General features: G+C 35.6%; 1 protein-coding gene across 4 annotated transcripts in view; it reads left to right on the forward strand.

The window, feature by feature from the left end:
- The window catches only part of LOC311433186 (uncharacterized protein C8orf34 homolog), a 170,267-nt gene that overhangs the window by 33,643 nt on the left and 117,833 nt on the right, over window positions 1-18,791 (forward strand). For 3 of the 4 annotated variants that reach the window (XM_084512074.1, XM_084512075.1, XM_084512073.1), the window contains exons 2-4: window positions 3,288-3,435; window positions 4,287-4,418; window positions 12,023-12,151. In XM_084512074.1, the coding sequence (XP_084368200.1) occupies window positions 3,288-3,435; window positions 4,287-4,418; window positions 12,023-12,151 (409 nt within the window). The remainder of the gene's footprint in view (window positions 1-3,287; window positions 3,436-4,286; window positions 4,419-12,022; window positions 12,152-18,791) is intronic. The other variant, XM_084512076.1, reaches the window with a different exon arrangement.

An 18,791-nucleotide genomic window follows, 5' to 3' on the forward strand; every position in this document is an offset into this window, starting at 1 on the left:
ATTGAAATGAAGATGTAGCAGTGGAAAGAAGATAGGAGAAAAGAGATCATGTGTGATGGACAGTTGTGATCAGTGTGATGGCATCAGGGAGACCCAATCTGCCATTACTTTTACTTTGTATTCATTGTCATAAGATATACTGTATATAGAAAAACATGTTGTAAAGGTAGACAACAGGTTTTTTTTTTGTTTGTTTGTTTGTTTTTTTTTTAATTAGGTGAAATTGGGAAAAAGTAAAAAAATGTAGGAATTTGGGTTAGAAACGCAGAAAGTGTAGTTAATATTTTTAGACATGTAAAAACATCTTGTGTTGCTTTTTTTATGCATAGTTGAAACTTATCTGTTGAATTTTTCATAAGAAATGGATCCCAGCTTTAATTATCTTGTGCCATTTTTATTCTGCTGTTAATGCAGAGGCGGCTTCATTGAGAATGTTGGTCTATTTTCTTTTTTTATGTGTGTTTGAGAACTTAGCACATTGTGAGTCATATGAGACTGCTGCTAACTAGAAAGGAATTTTTATTTTTGTAACTTGTTGTACACTTTAGTTTTTCTATTTAATAACTTCAGTTTTGTCATCATTTTTGAACTATTTTAAAATTGTGAGAGTATATTTAGAATACCATGGCGTACATTTATCTTGCTGTCTATTAAGATGTCATCTAAGCAACAGATGAGAGCATCAAATGAACTTCAGATAATTTGAATGGAAGTTTAAGACAGTTTCCCTTTTAATAGGGAATGGTGGTAAAATGAGAATTCCCCTAATGTAGGCATTCCTTAACTGTACTATACACTTCATTGGAGGTGAAATGAGGTTTTTACATAAAATGTGAGTTGAGTGCTAAGTACAGTTATTGCCTGTGTGAAATTTTTCCTCCATGCTGTGTCTTAGCCAAACACAGGCAAATAACATATTTCCTTGTAATTGCCTGCTTGCTAGGGATGGCAAGAGTATTATCCTTCCACTTGTCACAAGCTTGGAGAGCATAGGTTGAGGTCTGAGTGAATGGAGCTAGGTCCTTTGATGCCACATAGATATTTTTTTTTTTTTTTTAATCTGTCTACTGTTTTCATTTTATGAAGATTCTTTATAAAGAAGGATCGTAATTTTTTTTTTCTCCATCTCCATAGTGAGACCATTTCTTACTATGACGAGTAAGTCAATAATAATAACAATCGAGTAATATTGGTTGTATATTGACATGTAGGCATCTCCATATTGTCTGTTCTAGAGCTACATTAATTTTGTAGTGTATTATTAACATTGCCACCCATGCATCTCTTAAAAAATTAAAAAATTTACTTTTCCTTTTGTAATAGAATCCTCTGCAGTGGAATTCCTGCTGCTATGGTGGCCCATTACAAGCACAAGATTACATCTTTCCACTTGTCGCTAATTTTGCATTTTGGCAGAGAAAAAAAAAGGTTTGCTGTTAGAGTGTTGCTAAGCAACCAAAAGATGAATTACTCCAACTTCTGGATTTTTCTTGTATGATATATGTCAGAGGGTTTCTCCTACCTTGGTGTGAGATAGTCTAGATTTAGTTACACCTTTTTAGGTTCACTGTAGATAGTTGTCAAAAATCAAATCACAGATAATCCTCATTTAATGTTTTTAAGTTGAGATATTTTCTACTTTTTGTTTTCTGAAATCTGATTTCTCTGTTTGAAATGGAAATCTTACTTCTGTTTCATTTTTCACCTATACCTAATTCTTTATACTACTACTTGAATAAAAAGAATAGAAAGTCTTGGCATATAACTTAGTGCATCTTACCAGTACTGCACTTTTGTTTGTTTGTTTGTTTGTTTAGAATAGAATAGAATAATTCAGTTGGAAGGGATCTGCAAAAATTATCAAGGCCACTTGCCTGATCACTTCAGGGCTAACCAAAAGTTAAAGCATATTATTGAGGTATTATCCAAATACCTCTTGAACACTGACAGACATTTTGTTTATTCTCACTCTTAATGGACTTCTTCCAACACAACTAACTGATGGTAATAGCAAGTAATTAGTAATATTTGAAAAATTGTTCATTAAATGACTGTATGGAAATGATGAAGAGAGAAACTTAAGTCTGTGGAAGTTCTGGTAAGATTTATGTTTGCAGATATGTTAGAGAATCATAAGGTCCCTTTAAGGGACCCTCAAAGATCATCTGTGGCAGGGGCATCCTTTACTGGATCAGGTTGCTCATAGTCCCATCTAACCTTACTTTGAACTCTTCATATGATGAGGCTTCCATAAGTTCTCTAAACAAGCTGTTCCAGTATGATAATGCTCTGAATAACTTGATTGTTTTGCTCTTAATAACTTGAGTGGTTGTTTTTTTTTTTTTTTCCTTATTTTGTTGTATATTGCTGTAATTCGTTGACTTCAGTGGAGCTTTTCCCTTTTCCCTCTTCCCTTTTCCCTTTCTTTTTTTTTTTTTCTCTTTTTTTCTTCTTTTTTTTTTTTTTTTTCCTCCTGTGGAATTGTGTGTATTTCAGGGTCACCCCCCCACTTTAGTCATTGATTTCCACTCAGAACATGTGCTGAGCACAGAGCTGCATCTTCCTTCTAAATTCCTAATCTGTGTTTCATGTGTAGGGAGCCAGGAAGAATTTGAGCAACAAATAGAGACTGTTTCTCTTTCTCCAACCCTGTGAGGCCAGCACTAAGGAAGTATCAGCAGTAAGGAAGTATCAGCATACATAGGGTTGCAATGGTTTCCTGCCTATGTTGGTTTTGTATCCATGTGTGGACCATCGTAATAAAATATTTGATTGTGCCTATACAGTAAAGTTTTTGGAGGACTTCTTTTAAAAGATAGCTGTCTCAGTTTGATCAGACCTTGAAGTTCACAGGTATGAATGTGTATTCACTATTTCACGTCTGGGTGAAATTAAACAATGGATGAACCCTCCAACTTCCATGCAGAAGAAACTTGGCTATGTGGGTCAGGGAAGAGCTACTCACTACTCTGAAAAGGTTCTTGTTCTGAATGGTTGAATGAATAGGTTGTTCTGGGTAAATTCTGACAGGTAGCAGTGGTGAAGTTATTTGTGTAAATTTTTGTGTAAATTACACCAGGTAAATGTATGTACAAGCTAAAATAATTTCAGATGTGATCACTTCATTGGGCAAAGCTAGCATTAGTTTGAGGAGATGGATGTTACCAGCTGTTTTTTTAAAACCTGCAGACAGGCTTTTCCTTTATTAATGGTCCTCTACCTTGGTAAATATAAGGTTAGGTGCAATATGCCATTAATTTTTCATTTTTTGTCTAAATTTTCTAAAGGAGTTGATGACAAAGCTGATAACAGAGACACCTGACCAGCCAATCCCATTTCTAATTGATCATCTTCAATCCAAACAAGGAAACCGCAGTCAGCTTCAGAGAACATTGTCTGGCTCTGCTGCCCTTTGGGCAGAGAGTGAAACATCAGGTATGTTCTGTATGCTGGAAAGGGATAGTCTCCACTATAGTTTTCCTACACTTTTCCTAGATTATTTCTTGGATGTACATGTTCATACTAAGGAGGTGTTACTCTGTGGTTTTGGACATGTACAATAAATCCTGTTTGTTCAGTACATATTGAATTAATTTCACGTGCATAGGCTGAGCTGGTAGCCAGCAGTACACTTATAATGAATATGGGTGTGAAAGTTAGCTTCTATCGAGCTTTGCTCTTTTTTTTTTTTTTCCTTTACTACCCACATTTTCAAGAACAACAAGCTATCATTGCAGCACTTACGATGCTATCACTATATTGTGAACTCCACTGTGAATTATTTATGACTGGAGATCTTCAGAGGCATTAAAAACAAATCTGAAATAATATTCACTATGATTCTAAAGTAGAAATTCTAACTTTGATGTTCTGGTACAAGCTCTTCTTAGAATTTTGGGTTTGTATCTAAAAATTGACTGATGATCTGTTTCAGACTGTAATAGATCTGCAACAGTTGTTTGTAGTCAATTGCTTGACAAATTAACTTTTTATTTATATACAATTTAAAGTTTTAAGGATAGGCAGTCAAATGTTACAGAACAAACAGAGGGTAAAGACTTCTCCCTAACAAAAAATAAGATGTGTTTTTAAGTTAAAAAACATTAATGAATTTCTCAATTTTGGTGTTTAGGAAAATGGAGAAATATATGAGATTTATCATGTGCAAAAAGAGCTGACTTCAATTTACATTGATAAGACTAGAATTTTCTGGATTAATTGTTTATGAAGGATTTGAAAAATGACCCTAAAAATATTATAATTGCCCGATATTATTCTTTTAACAGAAAATAAAGGAACAAGGAGAGATTTCAGAAGTTATGATAAACCCTGGCAAGTAAATGCAAAGAAGCCTAAAAAGTCAAAGAGTGACCTTGCCGTGTCCAACATCTCTCCACCGTCACCAGAGTCCAAGTCATGTAAGCTTCACTACATTATTAATTTATGCATATTTCTAAACCCATAGTCTGTTTTTCTTTTTTTCAGTTGAATTAGGCTTAAAATGTGAAGTGAACTGTGAGCTGTTGAAATGACTAGATACGCACATTAGAAGAGTTCGAGCCTTGCTTTAATTTCATTGGCATTATGAATTTTTAATAATACCCTATGTTGTCATCTATAGATAGAATAGAACTCTAGATAGATACAGAAGACAGAAAAATATCTGGGTGTCATGCAGAAGTTTGTGTTCAGATACCAGTTTTGATCTGTTGTGTTAGTTTGCACTGCCATTTTGTATGTGTAAAATATGTTCTGTTGATACTGATCCTAATAACAGCTTCTTTCTGTGGGTAAGGCAATGCAAAACCATGAATTACAAACAGATACCATTCAAGATATGGGGACAGTGTCAGCAGAAACAGGTATAACTGTTCTGAGAGTTGCTAAATGTATGCTGAAAGAAAAGGCAGTTGAGAAATTGAATGACTAAAGGGAATATTGTCAATTACCTGTAAAATAGAAGCAGTAAAAGTAGAGGCAACAAGTCTTAATGAAATACAGTGGTTTCTGTATACTGGCTATTAAAGAGATTTAGTTTTTAAGCTTTAGGATTTTTACACAAAATAATATATATATATATATATATATAATATATATATATATATAGTACATGTATGCATGTATATGTATACAGTATTTGTATACATGTAAACATTGTATACATTTGTAAACATGTAAGTATACAATATTTGTTATCCAAAATAAATTTAGAAGTTATATTTTATTGTTTCGTATTCTAGCTTTTTAAAGTTCTTATTTATAATAGCCACACCTTTTAAATAACTTTGAGCATAATAAAGTGGACTAGGTGAGAACAGTATGTTGCAATAGAAAACTTTCTGTTTTTCCCATAAAAAGCCAGCTGGGGAAGTCCAGGCTTCAGTGGAATCAATGGAAAAGCTCAACAGGTCAAAATCAGGTGTAAACAGGAACATTCATAGAAGGGGACAGTCACTCATAATCTGCAGTGTGTTCTGGGTAACAGCAATTTACAGAAACAATGGCCAAGAGTGGTGTGAGTTACTCCTGTGATCATACTTTATATTCTTTTCTTCCCTCCCAGTGCTTGTGCTTCAGACTCAGCGGTGTGAGTCAAGTAACTTCCGTGCCATTTCTCAAAGTCCAGCTGGAAGCCTATCACTAGTGGCATGCTTAGGGGACCAGTACTGAGACCAATACTATTTAGAAGTCTTTATTAATGCCCTGGACGATGAGATAGCATGTTTTCTTGAATGCACGCAGATTCGACCAAATCGTGGGAAGCAGTTGGTATTCTGGGTGGCAGGGCTGCTATTAAGAAGGGACCTCAGCAGGCTGAGAAGTAGGCTGAGAGGAGCATCATGTTGTTCAATAAAGGCAAACACAAAATCCTGCATCTTGGATGGAGATGCCTTTTGCAATAGTATAAACTGATGTCTGAATGGCTAAAAATAGCTTTGCAGAAAAGGACCTGGGGTGCTGGTGAACAAGAACTTAAATACAAAACATCTGTTGCCATGTGCTCTTGCAGCACTAAAAGTAAGCTGCATATTGGGCTGCATTAGCAAGTGTAGCCGGCAGTGTTTGATGCTTTTGAGATGGCATCTGGAGTATGTCACACTAGGCACTGATGCAAGTCCCCCAGAGGTGCACCAAGATGATTAGTGGTCTAGAGCACGTGAAGTACAAGGAAAAGCTGAAGGACATTGGTTTGTCCATTCGGATGAATGCTAAGGAGAAAGGTCATTGTCATCTCCAACTGTCACATTGGAGGGTATACAGAAGACATACCAAATTCTTCTTAGAGGTGTGCAGTGAAAGAGGCAACAAAAATGACATGGTCTGATTTTTGGGTGGTCCTGTGCAGAGTGAGCTGTCTCAATGATCTTTGTGGGTCCTTTCTAACTTAGAATATTCTATGATTTTAGAAATCCTTTCCAGCCTCTGATTCCATGCTTTCCTGTTTATACCCTTTCCCTTTTTAATCCATAGCACTGTTGTAAACCTTGAGTACTTGTGTTATTGTCACAAAATGTTCACCCTTGAAAATATCTTTATTCAACTTTTTGAAAATACATTAAGCACATAATCAATTTTCTTGTGAATATAAACTACATCTTTTTAATTGCGATCACAGCAATGTGCCTTTTTGTCGTATCTTGCTTCTCTTATTTTCTGCCAACAACCAAATTAATACTGACCTTTTTTGCTGGGTTTACACCATAATCCGTGGTCCTTTCAGCCACTCAGATCAGTGGAAAGCAATCATGTTCAGCAGTAATTCATTATGCTGTCCAGACTTCCACAACATGTTCTATCTGTTTTATGCCTTCAGTTTGTACCTCAAAACATTGTTGGGACTCAACGTAAGTTGTTCCCAAAACCTCTTCAAAGAGGTAGTAAGGACTCTACCTAAGACATGGAATATTTGTGGTCTGCTGAGAGCTAAAGATTTATTCCCTGATTTGTGTAAAATAAACAAACAAAAAATCCCGCAAACCTCTCCCCACGTTTCCTACAAGCACACTCGATAACCTAAAATGCCTCCCCAAAGCTGCCAAAACAAAACCAGAATTTAATGGATTCCATCAGTTGTAAGAGGTTCTGTTGCAGAACTTTGTCTGACTGTCTTGCTGAAATGATCCTGAACTTGTAAGTTTATTCAGGGCTAAGAACTGTCAGTTCATAGGAATCTTTGAAAACACCAGGAGAATTGATTTATTTAATTAGTAAATATTTTTACCTTCAGCAAAGCTGATGTTGACTGCAGTGTTCATATTATTCCTGCACAGATCTCTCTAATGCATTCAACTTTTTTACTGCAGAGATTCCTCCAGTTTCTCCTTCTGACTGCTATGATCTCAGTTGCACCTGAAACAAACAGGAAAGCCTGGTGTCTTAGGGATCTGAGTACTTGTTTGTAAAAGCATGTTTAAGCTTCTACTCTTGTATGGCAAGGGAAGAGTCCTGAGGCTAGAACTCAGTGTGTGTGTGTGTGTGTGTGTGTTTAATTAAATGTTTGGATGATGACATTCTGTATTTGAAGAATAATAAATTTTAAACTTTTAAGTAATTTGTGAAACAGACTTGCTTCCCAGCAAGCAACTCAGGTAAATTAGGTTGATCTCTTTACCACTTTCATATTAAATCAGATCACAGATCATTCTTTTACTCTGCTTCAGTTCACCATTCTCTTTCCAGGTTTCCATATCCCATTTACAGTGTTGTATGTTTCTAATTGCCTGTGGTCTGTCTAGTACTGTAGGCCATCATTCACTTAGCCTTTTAATATCCAGCTACTGTGTAAACCAGTTTCATCTGAATGCTCTTACAAGATTTAAATACCTGGGTAATTTTACAATCAATAACACCTATATTTTTTTATTTTTTTTGGGGGGGGGGGGGGATGTATGGTCGACATACTATGTATTAGTGAAATATAGCATCTAGTCTAAGGACTTTTCTCCTGCAATGAGCAGATATGTGCATGAGTAAGTGGCCTCTTGCCGTATGATAGGAATTAATTTTCCATGAACCTACCACTGGAGAATTTAACGAGTCATTGGTCTGATTCTGTCTGCAAATTATGTTTTGAAAAGACAGGTATATGTAGATGAAAACAATACTGATCTTGTACTATCATCCAATAGAAAATAATGGTCAGGTGATTTATGACAGAATTCATAGCAAATCTGACATGATTTTGAGGAATGAGTGAGTATAAAAAAAGGGAAGAAGAAGGTTCACATTTAATGAATGGATTTTACTAAATGTGAAAAGAGATACAGATGTTAATGATGTATGATGGACTTCATACAGAAGAAGATCGTGTATGGAATTTGTCCAGAGAATGACTCTGAAGCTTCTGAATGGCCTGGAACACAAGTCTTATGAGGAGTGGCTGAGGAAACTGGGGTTGTTTAGTCTGGAGAAGAGAAGGCTCAGGGGAGACCTTATTGCTCTCTACAGCTACCTGAAAGGAAGTTGTGGGGAGATGGGGATCGGCTTCTTCTCACAGGTAACTAGCAATAGGATGAGAGGGAATGGCCTCAAGTTGTACCAGGGGAGGTTCGGGTTGGAAGTTAGGAGACATTTCTTCTCAGAAAGAGTAGTCAGGCATTGGAACGTTTGCCCAGGGAGGTGGTGGCATCACTGTCCCTGGGGAGGTTGTTTAAGGTAAGGTTGGACATGGTTTAGTGGGTGATATTGGTGGTTGGGAGACAGTTGGACCATCTGATCTTGGAGGTCTTTTCCAACCTTAATGATTCTATGATTTCAAAAGACATCAAGGAAGGGTCATATAATGCTTATACAGTTCTGCATGCTTCACATAAAGCCATTTACTTAAAATGACCAGAATTTAGTATCCACTCATTATGTGGATGACTAGGTAAGTAAAAAGAACTGTGTCTTCTAGAAGTAATAAAAGTTTCAGTCAGATCTAATTCTGCGTTTCTTCCCCCTCAGTTTTGGCTCAACAGAGTAAGTGTTGAAACAGAAGTGTTCCATGACAGGATATCTGTTTTGATACATTTTCATCAAAATACAAAATGGTTCATTGAAACACAGACTGTACTGACCAACAAACAGAGCAAATTTCTACTAGGCTTTTGAATGCTTTCCCACCATCCATCCCATCCCACCATCCCAGGGAGATGCAGGACAATTCAAGCTTCTGGTGTTTGTGGAACGTTTCCCTGTAAGTAGGGACCAGACCATCATCTCTTGGGCAAGTTTCCCTACTTTCCAAGGACAAAGTAATGAAACTCTCATGTTCCTGATGCAGGTTGGTTCATATATCAATCAATTGCTAATCCTGGAAGCTCCACAGCTGTTGAGTGTAACTGATGTTTGTTTCATTCATCATCTGTCATGGGTCCCATGACAAATTTTATTGTGAAATTATATGGTTTCTCAAAAAAATCTATCCTTTGGTATTTTGAAAAACGTCACTTTTTTCAAATTGACATGGTATAATATTCCAACTTGTTGAAATTTTCTGCAGCTTGGAAGCTCTAAGCTTTGGCTATATTTGTACTTGTTTTTACTGTATGAAATTATTTTCTGCTTTTACTTTGGTGGTACTGTGAAGTTTCTGTACTATGGTGAATTCAGTAAAGTGTTGTACACAGAAAGAAAATTCTGTCAAACTGGTAGTAAGTAGGTTAGAGTGAGTGATGGTATAGAATATATTGTTTGTACAATGAAGGGAGAAGGTGAGATTGCTGAAAAAGTAGGCAATAAAAGCACATGTGATCTCAGTATGAAACTAAAGTGAGTAAAACTAGAATAAATGTAGAATTTCTTTGCTAGTTTACTAAATATTTGTATTTAGAGTTAGTAGAAGTTTGAAAAGTTTAGAAAAATACTAAAAGGAACATTTTGTTTTCTGTAACTAAGAAAAATAAGAAAAATACTGAAATTGTGCTGTTTAGTTGAAGTTACTTATGAATGGAGGGAATTTTTGGTCACTCAGAAATTTACATAACTTTTAATGAATGTTGTGCTTCATAAAACAAGGAATCATAAGGTAAATGATTGACTTTCAAAAGTAATAATAAAAATTCTAAAGCTGTCCATCTGAGTAGAGGCCAGTCACCATCCTAATATGTTAAGGACTCTTTCTGTTCACTAGAAACCACTATCGTTTGTTATTGCCAGTCCTCGGAAGGAAATACATGGCATCTTTTTTGAAGACAAAGCAGAACCAGGCTTACATTTTCACTCCAATTTCCCTTCTCCTTTCTGAGACTTCCTGTGTCTCTTTCATCCTACTCTTTACTGTGTATGTCCTTTTAAAAACCTCCTTTGTCTTCTGTTTTTGAGAATGTCTGTAATTGCAGTCTAATATATTCACATTCCTACTACTCAGGTATACTCAGGTTCCTGAGTCGGTGTTACAGAAGAAACCCTGGGTTATCAGACTCTGTATAGATGTCCAGTTTATTGAAAATTTGGTGTATGTCTACAGTAAAGGGAATCACATTTTTCTATTCTATTCTATTCTATTCTATTCTATTCTATTCTATTCTATTCTATTCTATTCTATTCTATTCTATTCTATTCTATTCTATTCTATTCTATTCTATTCTATTCTATTCTATTCTATTCTATTCTATTCTATTCTAATGTGACAGAAGGACTTAAACATAATATTGTCCTTTTCCTAATCTGGCTATTGAATGAACTTCAACTTTCCATTTTGGAGCTGATCCAAAGTGGAACAGATTCGGTATTTGCAGATAGGGCAGTCAGGAATAAGGCAGATTTCAATAGCAGCACTTATTTAACATATTTTGCAATAGCTACCAGAACTTGAAGTCTTAGAGTAATTTCTCCATGTCATCATAAAAGTACTTTGAAATTACAAATGATCATAGGATTCCACTTGTTGTTGTTGTTGTTGCAGTCTTACAGGAGTCGGCAAGTTTCTTTTTAGTGTTTAATGAAAATTAAGTTTGTAAGCATAGATTAGTTGACAGCTGTCAAAATTGAAAATAAAAATTTCAAAGCTGACCAGAATATATTGGACATATCTTTGTAGGTTTTGTTTTTGAAGTTATTTTTAAATGAGTAGTGATCAACCACTGATAAATGCAGCTGTTTTTTCTGTTGGGAATGTGGACAAAACATCATCATCTTCATGGCAGCATGTGCATTTCTCAGTGTGGTTATGCTGTGAGACAACTCAACTATTTCATTTGGTTGACAAGGTAGTTCCAGACATAGAGTTACTTTTGCTTTAATTTCTAAAAATTGTTAAAATGCTCACATTGGTCAGTGCAACTCTGAGTATTGTGAGTCTGAAACACCTCATGGAAATCCTCTTTTTCTCAGCTATTGCAGGTGAGGTTAGCTATTGCAGTTGAGAAACTTATTTTAAAATTGAGTCAAAGGTTTTGGTTTATAGGTAACATGTAGAAGACTGAGCTCAGGACTGCACTTCCCACAGACTCTGTTTATTTACTCTGTCAGAATAAAGGCTATACAGCTTGAGTAATAGTGATATGTTTTGTTTCACTGTTTTTATGGACTGTGCTAGCCACACTTTATGATTTTTTTTTTTTGATTTTTTATTTTCAAGTTGGTTAGAAAGGTTTATGTAAAATGTTTTTTTCTTTTTGAAAAAATGACCAGAAAAGCCAAAAGTACTGTTCATTTTTGTCCTTTTTCCTTACTGACCCCTAAGACACGTTTTTATTTTGATGTATTTGAAGCACCTTCATATGCTACCTTTTAATCTTATTTTTATGTTACTGCATTATTTTTATTATTTTTAATTGTTAGCATTAATTATTCCTGTTTGCTGATTAATTCAGCCATAATAATCATCCTGAGTATGCATTTGTTCATGTTTTCATTTTTATTTCACATTGACCAAAGAAAATATTTCCAGCTGTTAAAATAGGATAATTAAGCAATTTCCACTCAAGATTCTTGAGCTTGTAAACACATTGTGCAGCTTTTTTTTTTTTTTTTTTTTCTGCTGTAGGAGTATGAACTACCAAATCTAAACTTCATGTATATATCTGTGTATATTTAGTGCCAAGGTCAATAGAGCATCCTAAATGGGATTGGAGGACAAAACCGGAGAACCATGATTTTGATGAGCTAAATCATATTCTTCAAGAGAGCAAAAAACTTGGAAAAGCCCTTGAGAATCTGTCTCGCAGTAAGTTGATTGATTTTAGTTTTTTAATGTAACCATGCAGCCTGAATTGTAATCTGGAAGTATATATCAAGAAGGTGGTCTTCCATTCAGTTAAAAGTTCATAGACATCTGCAGTTAGATTCTGGTTGAGGAGGTTCACAGAATGTCTGAGGCAATTTAGCAGCTCGCATGCTGACTGAAACTACTTCCCCTGTACCTCCTTTTTTCTTGCATTGGTTTTCTGCCAGCTTAGTGAGATGAATTAGCTCATAAAGAAATCAAACATAAGAACCTGGTGTAAGGAAAATGGTGGGAACATGCAGCAGTGAGACTGCTCCTTTGGGTGTTAACAGTTAGGTAGGTTTAACCATTTGTCAAACCTTAACCTCACTGATGGAGATCAGACCTGCTACTGAAAAGCAATTAGGTATTTTATATCCTTGATCCCAATTGATTCCTTACAGTTTTCAAAAGTCAATCAGATAATTTCAAACATGTTAAATAAATACTCTGAAATTTGGTAACCAATTATAAAAAAGAATCTCAAGGTTTATCCCTCAAGAGACATAGTGAAACAGGAGCAGTGTTTAAAAATAGCATTCTCACGTAAGGAATAGCTCTGAGGTATGTTGTTAGTCTGAAGTATGTTGATGAGAACAAACATTACTAACAACTATCAAAGTGTGAAAAGTACTCAGCCATGGAACATGAAAACTGAATATGATGTGGTCTATGAGCCAGGATATGGGAGACATTTGAATGACAAATATTTAATTTATCCTCTCATTAAATTTTATCCCTGTCACTTCTTGATTCAATGAAGAAATTTCAGATGGTGATATCAGAAACAAAGCTGAACGAAGAATGGAAAATCTGTTTTGTTAAGTACTTTGAGATTTTATGTTTTCAGAGTCGGGTCAAAAACCCAAAACTAGTTTGCCCAAATTCCCTCTCTCTCAAATGTTTTAGGTTGATCACATGAATTATACTCTGAGAAATTTTTGTATTACTTATAGCAGTATAGTACAGGTCACTTTTCAAATACATTTCTCATACACTGGTCTATCTGCATTTTCTCCTCTAAGGAGCTGAAACAACTCCTGACTGGATCTCTGGTTTGCAGCCCCAGCATTGCCTGACAGTATTACTGTGACATGTGTGAGTCAAGCCTTTCATCTTGTAACCAGGCTTAACACAGATTCAGAAGCAACGTGTGTTTTTTTTTTTTTTTTTTTTTTTTTCTTTTTTTTTTTTTTTTTCTTCAGTTTCAGGGAGAGTTATTTATTCACTGTCTGGAAATACAAAATAATCAGAGGTGAGAGTTCAGTAATAAAGGCCTAAATCCACTCTTCAGTCCTACGTCTTTTCTGTCCTTGTGAGTATTGTGTAGGTTCCACTGAGCTCCCACATTCGTATACTTAAAATACAGTTTGCAGCATTCTGTGCCTCTTTTTGCCAAAGAGTTTTCTAATTGGAGTGCAAAACCACTGCAGCTCTTCTGCCTGGAGAAGTTCAGCCTGGAGAAAGGGAGGCTCAGGAGCGACCTTATCACTCTTTATAAGTACCTTAAAGGAGGCTGTAGCGAGGTGGGGGCTGGTCTATTCTCCCATGTGCCTGGTGACAGGATGAGGGGAAATGGACTAAAGTTGTGCCAGGGGTGTTTTAGGTTGGATATTAGGAGGCATGTCTTTACTGAGAGGGTTGTTAGGCATTGGAATGGGCTGCCCAGGGAAGTGGTTGAGTCACCATCCCTGGAGGTCTTTAAAAAACATTCAGATGTTGAACTTAGCTATATGGTTTAGTGGAGGACTTGTTAGGGTTAGGTCAGAGGTTGGACTCAATGATCTTAATGTCTCTTCCAACCTAGATAATTCTGTGATTCTGAGTCCTATGCTTGGACTGAACATGAATATGTAGGTCAATGTAGTTGGAGTCAGGTTTTTTTATGTCACAAATGATTCATTCATTGGTATTTCTTGCTAATACTTGATGTTTTCTAGTGATTTGTCTAGATAATACAGAATTTTGCTCCTATCCTCCAGGGTCTTTTAATTCACTTGCAACGTGATGTAACATTCACTTTCATGAATGTGCTTTCTATTTCTTCATCCAGATAATTAATGGAAATATTGTCAGACCTCTTCATGATTCCATTTAAGATCTGACAACCAGCCCTTGAAAGCTACTCAGTAAGTGCATTTTTCCCACCAGATGTTTATCTACCTAGCAATGATTTCACCTAGAATGTATTTCTCTAAATTGACTATCACCTAGGACAGTAGACAAAGTCTTATAATAAATTAAGTATTTTACACCTACTTCTTCCTCTTATCCTCTAAGCAAGTTTCCAAGTTGAGAAAACAATTAGACTGATATATGATTTATTCTAGGTAACTTCGCGTCAGCTGGTTCTTACCATCTTTCCTATCCATTAGATATCTATAAAAAATTTATTTAACAATTTTGTCAAATATTTTTGTTGCTGTCAGATTTCAGCTGTCTGGTTAGTAATTCCCCATGTCTTCCCATTTTATTTTCTAAAGAAGGATAGGGTATTTGCACTTTACTGTCCTCTATTCATGATAGACAGTTGCTAATGGTTCCAAGGTTTCTTAAACTAGTTTGTTAGGTGCTTTAGAGTGAATTTCAGAAGATTTTGTCAACGTGAGTGTATCTAAGTGATCAGAATATCTTTCAGCTTTCTCTCATTTGGGTTGTAGTTTTCCCATCTCAAAATCACTAGCATTAAGCATCTGGCCACAATGAATCAATTAATCTTTTTTTTTTTTTTTTTTTTTTTTGTAAAGACTGAAGCAGTGCAGCGAAGCTATTGAACACTGAGATTTCCTTGTATCATCCATTGTTTGTTTCCCTTCTCTATGATGTAGTAGTTCTGTATTTTACTCTATCCTCCTCTCCTAGTGTGTTTATAGTATCTTTTCTTGTGACTTTATTTTTGTTCTTTGATAGTTGTCACTCATTTTCACTTTAGCCTTTTTGGTTGTATTATTTAAACATTTGTGTCAGATTAATTCTAAATTGTATGTCCCTGTTTCCAATCTTTGTACTCCTTTTCAGATAATTTCAGGAAATAAATCTGTTCTCTGCTGTGATTTCTTCCATATTAGGATGATATAAAATAAAAAAAAAATAAAAATTCAAACTGAAATATATGAAAAGTTTGGAAAAAAAGAAGAGGTATAATTTTGAAAATAAAATCTAGTCTTATTATTCCAGAGGGAATAGAGTTTGCACATAGCAAATATTGTGGAGGGATTCAACAAAGGGACATGTCCAGGGCTTTGAAAGTCAGACATGAGAAATTCATTCTGTGCTAGATCCAATGATTCCTTATGGTGAATTTTACAAAAACCATGACAGGGTCCCACAGCTATCTTTGTCTGTGTTACTACTTGCTTTTGGCATATAAGTCATTGCTTTTGATTCTACAGGCATGTCGGGTCTGTAAGTTCAGTGCTACATTTGATACTAATCATGTTTCCAAGAAGTATGTGACAGGCAGTGGGCTCAACAAATGGATCCCAACATACTGTCCATGGCTCTTTACAACACATTTCATTTTCCAGTATTTTAACAGGGAAGAATGCCATATAAAGTGGGTCATTTGAAATTAAATGATTTTTCCATTAAGTCCTGGAATTCATTTCCATTTTTAAAGGTAAAGATATGCTTTGGACCTTGTACTGAGTTTCTAGGACTCCACAGACTTCGTTGCATGCTATGCAGATGACACAGCCTTTGTTAATTAAACTCTAGTTTCTATTGCTTCATCTACTGCTAGATCTCAGCTTTGAAAGAAACCCGCGCACCTCACACAAAATTAAAACTGTCTGAAAGCTTTGGAGGGTGAGACTTAGACAGTCGGATGTCTCATCTCTCCTATGTTCAACATGTTTGTATTTGGAATCATCTTCCCAAGTACCATCAAGACAATATGTAAGCAATTCTGTACTCTGGTAGATCCAAGAAAACAATAGAGACTTCACACTCAATGCTAAAGATATTTTGAGAATTGAGAGACCTCAGAAGAATATTGCCATAATAATGGTCTAAGTGTATTGGAGCTTGGTGACTCAAGTATACCATTTTGTAGAGGTCAACCCATGTCAAGAACATGGGTTTCATTTGCTTCTCCAATCACCTATGTGTCATTGAAGTGTATTTTGAACGATCAAGTCAATTATTTTGGAGACGCTTTGGTTTATGAAACAACAGGAATATGCTGCATTTTCCTTATGCGTGTTTCATTTTCTTTGATTGAGAGGCCACTCTTCTTTATTGCCGTACTTCTTCCTTTGCTGATCCTAAATACGAAGTGTCATGCCATTTCACGTGTATGCTCTTCTATTTCCAGCTCTGGCCTGTTTTTCTTTTTAAAAAGAAAACAGGCCAGAGTTGGAAATAGAGTCTCTCCTGCATAGGTGAGGATCTTTCTCATAAATAGACCTCTTAATCCCCACTCTAAGGTTGGAAAGATGCATAATAAGAGATGGAATACAGTGAATAATGTATGTTATGAGTGGGGGGAAATAAGGACTAAATAAGCAAGAGTTTACTTCAAAGCAGGCATGAAGTCTGACTGCTTTGTGAGTACCTTTGCATCTTGTATACGAACAACTAAGGACTTGAGTGCATATTGGACATTTCCAATTACACATGGTAACAGCATTACATGACGTTTAATGGATTCTACTGTGGGATGGGTATGTTTTCATAATTACACATAAACTTTTAACAGAGTTAACCAATGGTTTGTTAGTAATGTTTGGATTCTTGTTGAATCCAGGTGTATATAATTAGGAGGGAAGAAACAAACATGCTTTGAATTCAATAGGTGTTCTAAGGTCAGAAGAAGGGTAGTAAGTTAACATTAACCAAAGCTATTTGGGAATCCATCCAACTCAGTCTGAGGGAACCCCCAAAATAATGGTACCTAGCTATAGACAATAGAAAAAAGAAGTAGTCTGTATTTCTTAGTTTGGAAGAGGAGTAATCAACAATGAATCAATACATTAGAAAGCCTCCAACAATCTAGTAGGAAATATTGTTGCAAGAGGACCATAAAGAATTGTAGAATCACTGAATGGTTGAGGTTGGAAGGGACCTCTGGAGGTCATCTGGTCCAAGCCCCTGCTCAAGCAGGCCTGCCTAGAGCTAGTTTACCAGGACCACATCTAGATGTCTTTTGAATATCTCCAAGAATGAAAGAGCTCTGAATCCCTCCAGAGTATCTCAGACTGTTACTTCTTATAATGTTAGAGAATCAGCTGCTTTTTATATATAGCCTAAGAAAGACAAGTGTGATCTTATGGGGAGGAGGATAAGCAACAAGAGTAAAACTCTCATAATAACAGTACAACTAGTTCAAAAAAATGATCAGAATATGTTAGCAAACTACTAAAATATGTTCTGTTTATGGATGAACCTGTGAGTACGTGGGATGTGAGAAGATGGATATACACCATGAACTATTTCAGTGTGTTTAGCAGTCTCTGAAACACATTAGGATGGGTTTTTACTAGTAAGATTCTACACTATAGAAAGTTATTAATGATTTACAGACTACTTATGGAAGATGTACTTTAATGGAATGCCAGTAACATGTATCAGAGACCTCTAAAGTTTCCCATTGAAACGAGATATTTCTGACAATGATACAACTATGAATGCAGCTTGCATGACATCTTACTAGACTTTTATCAGTCACATCTTACAGGTGGCATTGTTTTAAGACTTAATACTTTATTTATTTATTTATTTTTCAGTCATGCATAGCTGTTGGTCTGAAATACACTTTAGTCTATAAAATGACTTAACCAGTCAGTTGAGAATCTAGCTGTAAATATGTTCTCTTAATTGAACCAAAAAGCTAGTCATCAGTATTCTGTAGAGGCTTTTTTCTTTCTTCTGTTCAGGCTGAACTTTAAAATCATGTTATCCTTGTGTGAGATCAATGTTTGTGATTTATTTTGAGATCGACATTTTTAGATAAGCTCAATCAAACCTTTAAGGAAGATAATTTTATCTCAGTACTGCAGCTGTTATCCAATACTTCTTTTGCTTATAAAATCCTTTTGCTTTTAGTGTGATCTATGAATAATAATAGAAAATAATGATATTTTTTTGAGATTGAAACAGGAAGAATGTGAACATAATTATTTCTATTCATTTATAAAATAGGGCTTATGTGGCATGGAGATCACCATGACTTCAGTTATAAGTATCTTTTTTCCTACAGATGTTAAATTTTTAATTACCTTTGTTGAGGTATTTGCCATTCTGATCCAATGTGCTGTAAGCTTCAGGAATAGAGTCTCTTCCTGAGTTATAGTGCCTTTTCTGCAACAGTATTTGACTTGGTAAAAAAAAAAAAAAAATCCCTAATGCTATTGTGGAACTGGGACTTGTGTGACTGCCATTTCAGATGTGTTACTTTCTAATCCTTAGATAAAAGTGGTTGGCATTCATGGGGTAGTAGGAAGGTGGGCTCTGTCCTTGGCTACTGGCTGTTTTGGGCTACTCACTTTAACTAACCTACTGCAGTATACACCTTTCTCTGATTATTCTCTTCTGATGTGACCTTGGTTTAGAAAAGTGTCTGGGACATAATATTTGATACTTTCTTTGTATTTTGTTTGTT

Source organism: Aythya ferina (assembly GCF_964211825.1).
Source record: "Aythya ferina genome assembly, chromosome: 2".
Classification (NCBI taxonomy): domain Eukaryota; kingdom Metazoa; phylum Chordata; class Aves; order Anseriformes; family Anatidae; genus Aythya; species Aythya ferina.